Genomic DNA, 15,475 nt, shown 5'->3' with positions numbered 1-15,475 from the left:
GCTGGCTTCTGGCTCGTCTGATCGCTGGCTTCTGGCCTCATCTCGTCGCTGGCTTCTGGTCTCGTATGGTCGCTGGCTTCTGGTCTCATCTCGTCGCTGGCTTCTGGTCTCATCGCTTGCCGAAGGAGCGTGATGGAGCCAGACGCTGCCCTCCATACCCGGTGCTTGCGGCGGCATCGAGCTGCGGGTTCAAGTCCCGCCGAGCCGGATCGTCAAGGGCTGCACAAGGCAGGAAGGTCCAAGATAGCTCTGGTTTCCAGCTCATCTTTCCTCGAGCTGGGAACCTTCAATAAAGACCTCGAGGTCCATCTTCTTTTGGGGTATTTGTGTGTGCGGGTGTGTCCTTGGGCCCCGTCTACAAGTAGAAACTGTGAAGTGGCTGTGTTTGCTTGTACATTGAATGCATTTCTTACAGTCGGTTTAACTCTGCTCTTGTGTGTTCCCTTGCCCACTTTATAAATAAATCCCCTGTTAAATGTTTCAGCTCGTTTCTGTGTTTCTTTCATTGGTTTAGCACGGTGCGTGTTGGGAAATTGGGAAGCGGCAAATTGTAACCTCGGTAACCATCCGCTCGGGTTACGCACGGTTCGAGCACGCTAACGGCTCGTTCCGCTCGAGCTCCGCGAGGGTGAATTTCCCCAGTAGTTTGGACAACATGGATATTTAGGAAAATGGAAATTGGCGATCGACCCTGTCCACCGCGGTCGACCTATTGGCGATCTTCGGTCCGATAAGGGACCGGAGTTATCCTGGGTGACAACCTATAAATTCCGGGTGATCGGTGGAGCCGACTCTACTGCTCCATATCGCGGCCGTGCTCGCCGCCGAAACTCAGCCCCACAACAGCATTTCCTCCTGCAGAGAAATGGCTCGTTGTTCCACATCAAAAACATTGAAGCAAAAAGCAAAGATGAAGTCATCAGGACGAACCTTGATAGGATTCACATTTCAGATGCTGCTCCTCCACCCTCAACCCATCCAAGCACAGCCAAGTGAGCCTTATTTGAAAAAAAAAAAGGAACAAGAACCCACATCAAAAAACTAAATAATTCTGGCTGCCAGACCATGCGTCCGATCAAGTTGAAATTTAAAACATGTGTTCCCCATCACGACGAGATGACATTCGTGAAGTTTTACATCAATTGATTAAGCGGTTCCAAAGAAAATAGATGTATGCGGTTGTGGAATTGATTAAGCGGTTGTGGAAATTCACAGAACATCATTCAGGTTCCCCGAAGATCAGTTATTTCGATAAGTATGTGTTTCAGGTTAGGATCCCCCCCACCGATGTGTAAAGGGAATTTTTCGTGTGCCGGGCTGTGAATCTTTGAGGGAGTCATTATTCTTTTCTTTCTTTTATTTTAAAACATCGCAACACAGCCATCTCCACGCCAACCACATCTCCTACAACGCGAACAAACATCACAATCATCATCTCCTACAACGCGAACAAACAACACCAACTGCCATCTTCTCGACGAACAACACCATCTCCGCGCCAACCATCATCTCCTCCAAACGCGAAGAAACAACCCAACCATCATCTCCTCAAAAAACAACGCGAGCCGATTTGCATAATTGGATCACAGGACGGCTTCCCCGAAACCAGCTGGTGACGTCGGACACATGGGGCTTCCAGTGAGGCTTTCGAGGGGTGAGACGTCGGAGGTGAAGAGTGGGTGGGGCCCTGCCTCGGGTGAGAGTTCAAGGGGCAGCTTGCCCCCACCTATAAAGGGCGGAGCTCGCCCGGAGAGAGCAGTAGTCAGAGCTGTGGAGAGAAGTCGTCGCCGGGCGAGCAGTGCCAGTCAAGGCTTCCGAAGTCAGTGCCAGTCGGGAGGAGAAGCCAAAGTGCCAGCTGCGGTGGAGTCCAGCGAGTCGTCGGAGTCCGGGCAAGGAGAGCCAGCGGCAGCGGCGGAGCTTGGTGGTCTGGGAAAACGACCCTGACGGTGGTCGAGCAGCGTCGCTGAGGTAGTGGATGGGTCAATAAAGAGCATCAACTTTAAAAGAGCCAAGGACCCGTTCACTCCTCCGAAAGCGTCACCGGCCGCGCCCGACAAAAGGCCCCGACGAGAGCCGGACCACCGAGGGGAACAAAGCAGCCACTCAAGCCGCTCGCCCAGCTGCTCAAGCCGCCCGGCCGCTCAAGCGAATGGCACGTTGCGACACAAGGGCCAAGCAGAGACACCAGGTGTCACCGACCCGAACACCTTCGAGCCGTCACAAGGGGCTGCCAGGTAACCTGCACGGCCTCTTGTGAGCCTTCGGTCATCCAGGCTCCGAGTTGGAATAAAGGCTCACGGGCCCGTTCCTTTTCTGGGTTTTGTGTGAAAGTGTCCTGTGGCGCCTTGTCTTTATAAGTAGAAAGTAGATTTCTACTTTCTTTTAATTATAAGCAGATTTAAGTGCATGTCTGTACATCAGTGAATAGTCATCGGCTGCAGGCTTTGCTCATGTCATGTCCCCTTCCCCCATTGAATGCTTGCTTGTTTAATGAATGCCACGTTGTTTGAATGTAAAACTGCTCGTTGCGTCCATTTCCTCCCATTGACTTCCACGGCGCGTTTGGGAAATTAACAGGCTGTTAAAGCCAATAAAAGTGGTCATTTGGTCCGACGGAACTTATTGAGTAAAACCGCTCGGCATCGCACACGGAACGAGCGCACTAAGCGGCTCGTTTCCGTATGAGTTCCGTCGAGGTATAAATTCTCGGTAATTCTATGTGCGCGGATAATTAGGTATCTCGAGATTCGGTGATAAACCCTGTGCCGCGTGGACAGAAGATTGGCAGTTTATGGTGCGTTAAGGCATCCGTAGCAGGTTTCCGGAGTTGTCCGGAAGCTCCAAGTGAATACCGGTTTTCGGCGGACGCTCGACTGCGGTTGGGGCCGTAAGCGGTCGTGTGTGGTGTCGAACCGGTGAAATTCGTAACAATATGCTTAACGAAAAATATGGGATGATTAAACTCCATATTAGAATATAAAACAGTATTTGAACTCACCACAGGTTTCTGGATCTTCATCAGATCGGTCAGTGCAGTCCAAATCTCCATCACAAACCCAATTTGAAGGTAAGCATTCACCTCCACCACAAACAAAATCATGAGGCAGACAGGATTGAGAAGCTGCGTAATCCACAACAAAAAGAAAACAAGAAAAAGATCAATCAGAGATTGCACACCCTCACCAGGAATTGTGTTGTGTGGTATTTGTGCACTGTTGTGTTCCGTAGTTAAGAAGAGATGTAATCATAACTACCATTTTATAACTGCTGGCAGTGATGACCGGGTACCAAGCCAGGTACCAAGCTAGGTACCAAGCCAGGGTACTAAGCCGTGCCGCTTTAATGGGATACCTGACAGTCACCCATGAAGTTTTTTTTATTCTTATTCAATTTAATTTAGATTGAGATTAAAATAAATCAATCCAAATGGAAGACCAAATCGGTACAGTCCTTCATTGCAGTAATCAGAATCCAATCCAATCCATTGGGATCATACTCTGCAGAGAGCATCAGTGCTGCCAAAGTAGTCTCCTGTCCTGGACGGGTCACCACTTCAACACAGGATACTTGAACAGCTCAATCATCCCAACAAGCTGGTACTCAGGTTGCTGACCTCAGAAGGATGACAGGCTGAGTCAACCCCAGCTGGTATTAATTGAACAGCAAAGCAGGATTTGAACTCAGGACTCTCGTGTCCCAAACCTACCAATCTACCATTAAATCAACAAGCATACATTGCAATAGTACACAATTAATAGATGTATGTGTGGTCAGGATGCAACTGATGTAATTCATACACATATCGTCACATGGCTTCACAGATGGCTTCACGCATGGACCGAGTCGTAATGGTCTTATGGGTCTAAGGATCTTCAAGGTCTTATGGGTTTTTGTGGTCTCAAAAGGTTTTGGGGAATTTAAGGGCCTTCAGGCTCCAAATTGTCTTAAAGGGTGTTTGGGATCTCAAGAGGTCTTTGGGATCTTTGGGTTCTTAAGTGTGTGTAAAGGTTGAGGTGGTGGGTGAAAATACCCTGAGGACAATCCCTGGATCAGACTTGGTCTGTGTGTTAAATGTGGTGGTTGCCAGCCCAGCGGTCTTTGCAAAAAACGTGAACATACAGACAGACGACAAATTTTATTTATGAGAGGACACTTTGAACCTCAACAGAAATTGCAAGTTAGAACATTCCAATGGACATCTTGTGTGTTTTATATCCAGTTTGGCACCCTGCCTTGCTCTTTACAAACTGGCAACCCATTTCGTGCCCACGACTTGATTCGTTGACGTATTTTCGAGAAATGCTTCGTTGTTCCACATCAAAAACATTGAAGCAAAAAGCAAAGATGAAATCATCAGGAGGAACGTGGATCGGATTCATATTTCAGATTCGACTCCTCTTCCCTCAAACCATCCAAGCACAGCCAAGTGAGCCTTATAAAAGAAAGAAAAAAAAAAGAACACAGATGAAAAAATTAAATAATTCTGCCTGCCAGACCATGCATCTGATCAAGTTTAAATTAAAAACATGTGTTCCCCATCACGACACGACTGGATCACATTTGTGAAGTTTCACATCAATTGGTGAAGCGGTTCCAAAGAAAACATTATTTAATATTTTTCATCAATCCAATAAGGCTGTCAAACTATCTGACTTCTGACGTCACATGTGTAAAGTTTCGCCTCGATCTGTTCAGCCACTTCAAGAGGGTAACAATCAAAACTGGGTTCCATCCAAACCACAAAACAAAGTTTCCTTCAGTGAACGTCCACTTACGGCAATCATCTTCATCACTTCCATCGTCACAGTCAGATCGGCCGTCACAACGCCAGGATGCAGTCACACAGTCCCCACTTTGACATTGGAAGTGGATCTTCTCATCACAAGATAAATCTACACAAAGGTCAAAGTTCATGTTTCAGCCATTAACGTCCAATTAAAATATTCCATCAAGATGTAAAACTCCATCAAAATCTGCAGAGGATGTGTGTGTGTGTGTGTGTGTGTGTGTGTGTGTGTGTGTGTGTGTGTGTGTGTGTGTGTGTGTGTGTGTGTGTGTGTGTGTGTGTGTGTGTGTGTGTGTGTGTGTGTGTGTGTGTGTATATGCGTGTAAGTATGTGTATGTGTATGCATGTGTGTGTGTGTGTGTGTGTGTGTGTATGTGTGTGTATGTGTGTAAGTGTATGTGTCTGTATGTGTGTATGTGTGTGTGTGAGTGTGTGTGTGTGTATGTGTGTGTGTATGTGTGTGTGTGTGTGTATGTGTGTCTGTATGTGTGTATGTGTGTATGTGTGTGTGTGAGGGCACTCAAGGTCATGAGTAATAAGAATCCGAATTCGCACAACCAGAACCACTCTCGTCCCACGCGGGTGTGGGAGTTCAGCGCACACCCGGACAGCACGACACACCACGAGCACATGGAATGACGGAACTCACTGAAACCCAAAACGAAAACCAGGTGGATTACAAAGGAGAAATATCCCAACCACATTATTCGGGAAAACATCCCTTGTGCTGGAAGGAGACAATGAGAGGCCACAGAACCATTCAAGAGAACAAGGGTGAAGATGCTCGAGAAAAACACGAAACCTGAGATTCAACAAGAAAGAAAAAAATAATCTCCTCACAGATTCAACAAGAAAAAAAAAACGAAAACACAACGAGCTGGACAAGACGAATCGAGCTGAAGCAAACGACACTGCAACTGCACTGCTCCTGATTGGTCAAAGAACACCACGTGTGTTATGCACGAGGATTCCAGCAAACAAGACTGGACCAATCAAGTTCGTGATGCACCTCATGCTGCATCGTGAATCCTCGGCGGCACGTGATACCATTGGACCAATCACGTTCGGCGATGTACCTCGTGCTGCATTCTGACAAGCTCTGGATCAGAACGAGCTTTGATTGGTCAAAGTGGTGGAGGGTGGTGATAACCTCTGACAGATGGTAATGACCAAGGAGGAAAAGCGATTCGTCGTTTTGATTGGTTGAAACATGGAGGAACGGAAGGAATTCTTCTCCTCGGATCCACGAACAACACAGAGATGTCTGTTTCATAACCCGAATCACTTCACTGCGTCATTAATAATAATATTTTTCTCCTTGTTTTAATATTTATGATTTTCTTTTTATGATCAACGTTAAAAAGTTTAGTGACAGCTTTCGACATTTCCTTCATCCGTGAGTCTTCATCGATATTTGTGAAAATTTGATTTCCGTGGGAATGTGACGTCACTGTGAACGGCTGTCATTGTCACGCGGGGGTGCCGCATCGCGAAGCAACCACTCAATGTGACGTTCAGTCCTTTTCCAACTGCAATGGTCTACAAGGCTGGACCTGAACTTGTGATGAATATCAAGAAATCGGTAAACTTCGAAAGTAGGGATGGCCCGGACACTCCATTGTCTCAACAGAACATAAATACTCAAAAAGATCCACCAAGATAGAAATAAAAACCAATCAATGAGCGACCAGTCACGTGTGGAGAATCCCTCATCCGATCACACTCATTAGACTTTGGGACATCATCGCTGAACAAGAACAATGAGACCCATCAGGGCCCGTTTGTCATTTCTAGCTCGCCAGTTCGAAGAACAGAGAGCTATAGCGATACCCCCGGTGTGAGCGTGAAAATGTTTAAATTTTTGGTGCAAGTTATTTTTTCCTTTCCAATGTTTTTATCTACCACACTATTTTTTATACGCCCGATACATATATATATATATATATATATATATATATATATATATATATATATATATATATATATATATATATATATATATATACACATACATACATATACATATACGAGCTGAAACCCCGTCACAGACGGATTCTGTTCATTCAACCACCCTCACCAGCTCACACACACTCGAGGGACATGGACTTGACAGGGTGTGCTTGCCCCCGCCTACTCTTCCCCCGCCCCTGCCCCATTCCCCCACCACGCCCCTGCCCCGTTCAATCTGCTTTCTGCCAACCAAAAATGTAATTATCGCAGCCCCGCCTCTTCACTCCCCGCCCCCCGTCTTTTGATTCCCCGCCCCACTTGCCCCCGGGCCCCCACCCCTTGTCCATCCCCTCACACTCAACTCCGCCTCATTCAACCCAGCCCCCGCCCCATCCCCCCCCTCGTCTCCCGCTTTCAATTTGCTTTCCTCCGCCCAAAAATTTCCTTACCTTGCCCCCCCACCTTTTCACTCCTCGCCCCCATCTCAACGAAATAAAAAGTGTTTATTCTGCTTCAGAGTTGAAAGTTGACTATTGCCACTATGTGCGATGCACTGTTACAGGTACGAAGTTTCTTTCAGTCCAGGTCACAGTACCGAGAAAAACGTGACACGACCGCTCGGAGGAGCACAAAATTGGTCCTTCAGTATTAATATAAATATATATGGATATATATATATATATATCTTCTTCTTTCAGCTGCTCCCGTTAGGGGTCGCCACAGCGGATCATCCAAATGATCCGCATCGTGATTTGGCACATGTTTTACACCGGATGCCCTTCCTGATGCAACCCTGGTCGCCTCTTACGACACAGGGATCTGGTACACCTATTTTAACCGGGGTATACACCGGCCCAGTACATTGGTACTCATTCCGCCAACCTCGGAAGGTTGAGTCAACCCCCTGGTGTTATACGACTTGGTATATACATATTGTTGTGGTTACCAAATTCGCAAACCACCATTCAGGTCCCTTAGGTGAGGTATCTCGGTAAGTACATGTGTAGTTAGGTCCAAACCCGTTGTCTAGTGGGAATACATGTCATTTATGCGTGCTGCGACTCTTCAGGATAGCCGTTTTTCTTTTACTATCTTTATTTTGGACCAACCGCCATGATTACAACCACAACCACCGCTTCACCACAACCGCCACGACCTTCACGTCACACCTCGCAACCGTAGCATCGCCACCGTTCTTGCCCCGCTGTGGGTACCGGTGTTGGACTCGTGCAGGGCGCGCGTCGAACAGCGTGTACAAAATCACGGATTTTGTGCTTCAAAAACGGATCAAAAACGACACACGCCCACTTTTTGCCGTCCAATCGGTGAGCGAGGGGCGATTTGGCCCCGCCTCCAGGACGATCGATATATGCAAATTTGTGGATCAAAAAGCCTTCACGCCCACTTTTTCTCGGGCCAATGGGGAGCGAGGTGAAAGGTCAAAGGGAGGGGGTCAAAGGCGAAGCTACGGGGGGATAAAAGGACCGTGTTCGTCAGTCAGAGGAGTCGAGAGTCGGAGAGTCCAGAGGCGGAGAGTTGGAGAGTCGGAAGCAGAGGGTCAAGACTTCGCGGGCGGTGGAGCTGCTCGTCGTGTGCGTTGGAGTCGGAACGGAGGGGACGAGCTGTGGAAAGGCGGCGACACCAGACGAGGGGGTGCTCGCGTCGTGCAGGGAGCTGCACCCGAGGGAGGCCGACAGCGCGACCTGGCCGAGGTGGAGACGCACACCAGGGATAATAAAGATCCTCTATACCCCGAGCATCAGCAACCCCCTCCTGTTTCCCCCCGCGCTGAGATAGTGCGACCAAGGGGGCCCCTTTCCCACCCCCTACCAGACACTGTCCGCGAGGCCCGCGGAGTTGAGGCGCCATCGCCGCTCCGCGTCTCATCACCAGACGGGTAGGCGCGACCCGGTCTCGGCCTCAGGCCCGCCTCATCCTTGAGGGTATTTTTTTCCTTGGTTTTGGGTATGTGTTGTCGGCGCCGTCTGTGAAGTAGAATTGTATAAGTGTTGCCGTGTGCTCGGTAGTCGGTATTAGCTCTGCATTGTGTTTTCGCTTTTATATTTGCTTTTTGTGTAAATGGAATTGTGTTTTTCTTTTCTGTGTGCTTTTGGTGGAATTGTATATGTGTGCTTCCCGTGTGCCGCGAATAAATGTGCTTTAGTGTTGAACTGTTCTCCCGCTTCGCTTCGTCTTTTCCTCTATTGAATCCCCATCTTGCTTCACGTAAAGGGTTGGTAGTGGGCTGAATACGCCCGATAATTAATCGAACCGTCGAGGTCGACGATAACACCGCTCGGTTATTCTGATAGTATGGAACGGGTCGCTTAAGTGGCCCGTGTCCGAAGTCGACCTGCGGCGAGGTGCGATCGCCCGGTCTACCCTCCGCGTGGGTACTTAGGTAGGTCGAATTCGGCGAGCAACCCTATCCCACGCGGGGGCTGATTGGCTCGATCGCGGTGGGACCGAAAGGTCCACCCGTGACTGGTTCCCGGCGTTAGTCCGAGAGGGTCACGACTGGATTGTCCGTCCGGTGGGCGACGTGCCGCGATTCGAGTTACGTGGCCGTCAGCACGCCGGCGGGCGCGAATCAGCAACAATATATACACATACATATATATATATATATATATATATATATATATATATATATATATATATATATATATATATATATATATATGTATATATTGTAACGGCTGTGGAAATTCGCAAACCACCATTCAGGTCCCGTAGGTGAGATATCTCTTAAGTACATGTGTAGTTAGCCCCAAACCCGTTGTTTGGAGGGAATAAATGTGATTTGGCGGCCACATTGGCGGCTCATCACAAAGACACGGGTAGGATCCACCCGGTCTCGCGGACCTGACCGCTCTTTCAGGTCCCGCGCAAATATTGGCCCACAGGCCCCGTCTGCCCCCTTGTCTTTGAGGGTGGCCCTTTCTTTTGCTTTTGAGTAAATGTGTTGTTGGCGCCGTCAGTAAAGTAAAACTGTGTAAGTGTTGCTGTGTGCTCGCGTAGTCGATAGTAGATCTGCATTGTTGTGTTTCTATTGTAGCATTTGCTGTAGGTGCATAATTGTTGTAATTGTATATGTGTGCTCTCCGTGTGCCGTGGAATAAATGTGCATTATGTTGAACTGTTTTCCCGTTTCGCTTCGTCTTTTCTTTTATTGAATCTCCATCTTGCTTCACGTAAAGGGTTGGTAGTGGGCTTAATACGCCCGATAATTAATCGGAACCGTCGAGGCCGACGATAACACCGCTCGGTTATCCCGATAGTACGGAACAGGTCGCTTAAGTGGCCCGTGTCCGGATTCGACCTGCGGCGAGGTGCGATCGCCCGGTCTACCCTCCGCGTGGGTACTTAGGTTGGTCGAATTTGGCGAACAACCCTATCCCACGCGGGGGGCCGATTGGCACGATCGTGGTGAGGTCGAAAGCCCCACCCGTGACTAGCTCCCGGCGTTAGTCCGAGAGGGTCACGACAAAATTGTCCGTCCGGTGGGCGATGTGCCGCGATTCGAGTTACGTGGCCGTTCGCACGCCGGCGGGCGCGAATTCGCAACAATATATATATATATATATATATATATATATATATATATATATATATATATATATATATATATATATATATATATGTTGTTGTTCATCTTTCGGCTGCTCCCGTTAGAGGTCGCCACAGCGGATCATCCGTTATGATCCGCATACTGATTTGGCACAGGTTTTACGCCGGATGCCCTTCCTGACGCAACCCTGGTCGCCTCTTACGACACAGGGATCAGGATTTGGGTTTCGCCATGATTCCGGGCTGCTCTACACCCTGCCCAGTGCAGAGCCCCCGTCCTCAAACGATCCTCCAACCCAAGCCTCCGAGTAGCCGGATTACAGGCGCACGCCACTACGCCCGGTATATATATATATATATATATATATATATATATATATATATATATATATATATACATATATATATATATATATATCTGTTTATATAATTCCAGCAATCTGTGTGTCTGTCTGTCTGTCTGTCTGCGACCGCCGTTTCTCGACAAACGTCGGTCCGATCTGATTGAAACTTGCCAGGAATATTGCCGGGGCCCCGCAGATGTGCTTTTTCGAGGTTTGAGTCGATCGGACGAGCGGTTCCCAAGTTATGGCCATTTTACTGCTTTTTCAGTGTTGAAAAGGTGTATATATGGCAGCTGAAGGTGTTGTTCCACCTTCTCACCTTATCATGCAATTTTGTTTCCCAAATTATTAATAACCAGACGATCACCAGTCCGATCAGATTGAAACTTGCGTGGAATATTGCCGGGGTCCCGCGGATGTGCCTTTTCGAGGTTTGATATCAATCGGACGAGCGGTTCCCAAGTTACGGCCATGTATCTGTCGACCAATGACAAGACACGGTGCTATGACGTCACTAAACACGTCACAATTAACGTTTATTTATTTATTTTTTGTACGATTGACGGTCCGATCTGATTGAAACTTGCCAGGAATATTGCTGGGGACCCGCGGATGTGCCTTTTCGAGGTTTGATATTAATCGGACGAGCAGTTCCCAAGTTACGGACATTTATCTGTCGACCAATATCTGCGAAAGAGGGGGACGGGAGTGGGGGGATGAGAGTGGGGGCGAGACTAGGGGGGATAGGAGGGGGCAAGAGAGGGGGAGAGAGAGGGGGGCGAGAGAGGTGGGTGAGAGAGAGGGGGCGAGAGAGGGGGTGTGAGAGTGGGGGGCGAGAGAGGGGGGATGTGAGTGGGGGGCGAGAGAGGGGGCGCGAGAGAGGGGGCGAGAGAGGGGGGCGAGAGAGGGGGCAAGAGAGAGGGGCGAGAGAGGGCTGGACATACTGGCACTTACCTACGGGCCTATGGGCCCGCTCTACGGGCTCGTACTAGTAGATTGAAAGGATTCCACAAAATTGCATTCCTTTGTCAAGGAAGGGATCAGAGGGGTGGGAGATTCTACGACTGTCAATCAGCCTGATGGGGGCAGCTACACAATGCAATTAGCAGCCAGACAATGCAATCAGCCTGATGGGGGCGGGGTCGCTTGACAATGGAATGGGCCGCCAGACAATGCAACGCCAGACAATGCAATCAACCTGATTGCGGCGGGGTCGCTCGACAATGCAATGGACCACCAGACAATGCAACGCTAGACAATGCAATCAGCCTGTGGGGCGTGGCCGCGACGCAATGCAATGGGCCGCCAGACAATGCAACGCTAGACAATGCAATCACCCTGATGGGGTGTGGCCGCCAGACAATGTAACGCAAGACAATGCAATGCAACATTCCACCAACATCGTGTCATCAACTCGACCTGCCACGTGGGTTTTGAAAGAAAACGCAGTAAAATATGTATTTGTTCTCTTCTGGAGTTGTGTTGTGTGAATGTGGAGAAGAAACCCCGGAGAGAATTAACGGAGATGAATCGGAGGAACAACTGAAGCGGGACTGCAAGGAGTTACAAAACAATGTGGACGAGCTGGTTGGAATCCAACGTGACAACGACGTCATGATCTTCAGCGAAGCCACGAAACTTGTGGTCAAGCTCAAAGAGACTGAGAGGATCAGGCTCATGGAAGAGATACATCAGCGGCACCTGAGACAGAACTTTCTGATCCCGACAAAGGCAGCACTTGCATGGGAACAGGGAGTTCAGATTACAATGAGGGAATGTCAGGTTTGGAATAAGGGTGTTTAAAATAGAAAGAGGAAATGTCAGGTTTGGAGTAAGGGCGTTCAGATTACAATGAGGGAATGTCAGGTTTAGAAGAAGGGTGTTTAAAATAGAAAGAGGGAATGTCAGGTTTGGAATAAGGGAGTTCAGATCATAACGAGGGAGTGTCAGGTTTGGAATAAGGGCGTTCAGATTACAATGAGGGAATGTCAGGTTTAGAAGAAGGGTGTTTAAAATAGAAAGAGGGAATGTCAGGTTTGGAATAAGGGAGTTCAGATTACAATTAAGGAATGTCAGGATGAGAAGAAGAGTGTTTAGAATAGAAAGAGGGAATGTCAGGTTTGGAATAAGGTAGTCCAGATTACAATGAGGGAATGTCAGGTTGAGAAAATAAAATACACCATCAGAGATGGGGAATCCCCCGCCATTGAAAAATAATTGAAATCAGATAAGCGGTTTTCCATTTATTACATAAAAACCTTTTTTTCAAGATGGTCGCCCCAGTCGGCCATCTTGGATCCGGTTACGGCCAAAGTCAATCGGGTTCTTCCTTTTCAGGTTGTACATGTGTGACCCAAATTTCAAATCGATATGGTGAACAGTTTGAGTTATCGCACTCACAGCTATAAATGTTGACGCCCAGCCAGCCGGACGGACGGACGGACGACCCGGTGACAACAATATCCCCCTTCCGCCACGCGGCGGGGGATAAAAAATGGAGTTCAGATTACGAGGGAATGTCAGGTTTCGAAGAAGGGTGTTTACAATAGAAAGAGGGAATGTTAAGTTCAGAATAAGGAAGTTCAGATTACAATGAGGGAATGTCAGGTTTGAAACAAGGTGGCGGACCTCAAGCGCCCTTTGGAAATATGGAGGGGAGGGGGGATATCTTAGACATTGCGGGTGGGGCAGGGGTGTGGGGGGCGAGGCTGGGGAGGAGACATTAGAAGACAGAAAGACCACCGACCTGCCTGCACTGAGAGTGAGAGACCCAAAGACTCAGCTTTCACAGCGTGAAGCAGAGAAAGGTGAGAGGTGGGAGCTCCAGCCCAGAGGGGAGAGCAGTACTCCATCAGGCTGCGGATGAAAGGAGAGCAGTACTCCATCAGGCTGCGGATGAAAGCTTTATATGTGGTCAGGAGCTTAGGTGTGTCAAGGAAATACTTTGCACGACAGAGGATCCCCAGTCGGCGATGTCACAACTTGGCACAATTCATCAACTACCCGTGGGGTGTGCAAGAGTGACGATGACGTCATCGGTGAAGTTGTATCCCATTCATAATTTATTTTATTTTTGTATCCACCGTGGAGGATCGTAGGAGAGCACACACACAGAAACGCACAAGGGGAGCATACACATGCAAATCCCAAGAAACATAGCAGGATTACACTGGCAAGATTGAACAAGTTGTTTCACTCAAATGTTTCCTTCGCATGTTCAAAGTAATTTGGATACGAAATAAAGCCAACATGAACAGGAAATAAATATTTGTTCACGAGCGCCAGTCAGAGTGACCACTATATTCGTTATGTCTGTGTGTCTGTCTGTCTGTCCAGAGCATAACTCCGTGGACTTTGATCCGATCTTGATGAAACTTGGTTATGTGTTCGATATCAATGTCTAGTTGTGTTTTCCTGGATGAGGTTGTGCTACGCCCATTGTGAGTGGAGCCACGCCGAAAAAATAGCCATTTTTAGGGGGTAGTCGGATTAAAAATCTATCTTCTCCGAGGGAATTGACTCAATGGAATGGGTTCTTCGGTATTTGAATAGCAAAATGAATTATCGAAAACTTGTTGTTGTCCGATTTTCCATTTTCGTCCCAAGGTCAAGGACACAAGGTCAAAAACTTAGAAAATTGGGAATTTTGACATAAAAATCATCCGACCGCCCAAACTTTGAGAGGGAGGATGACAATATTTTTTAATTATAACTTGGTTAAAAATTATCACATTGTCTCATCCTTGACTTGAAACAATCTAAATCGTGAAGTACCGCTCGTCAGCCATTGTAATATTCCGACTTGTTTATCTATCGAAAATTCCAGCAATCTCTGTGTGTCTGTCTGTCTGTTTGTTTGCGACCGCCGTTTCTCGACGACCGCCGGTCCGATCCGATTGAAACTTGCCAGGAATATTGCCGGGGCCCCGCAGATGTGCCTTTTCGAGGTTTGATGTCAATTGGACGAGCGGTTCCAAAGTTACGGCCATTTTATTGCTTTTTTCAGTGTTGAAAAGGTGTATATATGGCAGCTGAAGTGTCGTTCCACCTTATCACCTTATCATGCCATTTTTTTCTCAGAATAATGATAACAGCATCTTAATAATAATAATAATAATAATAGCACAATAATTGGCAGTACACAATAATTGAATAAAAAGAATAACGTGATACAATGACCAATGTCTGTCAACCAATAACGACCTATATATTGTCTGTCAATCAGACAGGACACGGTGCTATGACGTCACGAATGACGTGACAATGCTTTCTCTTCAGATTGAAACTTGCCAGGAATATTGCCGGGGCCTCGCGGATGTGCCTTTTCGAGGTTTGATATCAATCGGACGAGAGGTTCCCAAGTTACAGCCATTTATCTGTCGACCAATGACAAGACACGGTGCTATGACGTCACAATCAATGTTTATACGCGAGGCGGCTTGGCCCTGCCTCCAAGCACGTGTATGTGAAGTCCGTTTATGCAGATATGCGGATCAAGGGAGGTTCAAGCCCCTTTTTGCCCGACCAATGGCTGAACAGAGGGTGGCGTGGCCCCGCCTCCAATCGCGTTTTGATCCGCATATTTGCATATCGGCTCCTCCTGAGACCGATAAAGAGAGGAGCGCAAGGCGACTCACGAGCGTGAGTTGGGAGAACAGCGGGGCAGAGCGTGAGTTGAAAGCATGAGTTTGGAGAAGAGCGGGGCAGAGCGTGAGTTGGAAGCGTGAGTTGGGAGAAGAGCGGGGGCAGAGCGTGAGTTGAAAGCGTGAGTTGGGAGAATAGCGGGGCAGAGCGAGAGTTGAAAGCATGAGTTGGGAAAAGAGCG

At 47.9% G+C, this 15,475-nt stretch overlaps 1 protein-coding gene across 4 annotated transcripts in view; it reads right to left on the bottom strand.

Moving 5' to 3' along the window:
* LOC147008378 (uncharacterized) overlaps positions 1–15,475 on the bottom strand; it is a 44,443-nt gene that overhangs the window by 15,465 nt on the left and 13,503 nt on the right. The window contains exons 1-3 of one of the 4 annotated variants that reach the window (XM_085864906.1): positions 13,397–15,466; positions 4,776–4,892; positions 3,080–3,121 (exon numbers count right to left, since the gene is read on the bottom strand). In XM_085864906.1, coding sequence (XP_085721032.1) covers positions 3,080–3,121; positions 4,776–4,892; positions 13,397–13,535 — 298 coding nt within the window. In that variant the 5' untranslated portion in view covers positions 13,536–15,466. Of the gene's footprint in view, positions 1–2,998; positions 3,122–4,775; positions 4,893–5,435; positions 6,701–13,396; positions 15,467–15,475 lie in introns of those variants that run through there. The other 3 variants (XM_085864903.1, XM_085864904.1, XM_085864905.1) reach the window with 3 other exon arrangements.

This window comes from Eptatretus burgeri, chromosome 19, assembly GCF_056783735.1.
Source record: "Eptatretus burgeri isolate ZD-2024b chromosome 19, Ebu_testis_v1, whole genome shotgun sequence".
In the NCBI taxonomy this organism is placed as follows: Eukaryota; Metazoa; Chordata; class Myxini; order Myxiniformes; family Myxinidae; genus Eptatretus; species Eptatretus burgeri.
Note: the sequence above shows the minus strand (reverse complement) of the source record. Positions and strands in the feature narration are given on the sequence as shown.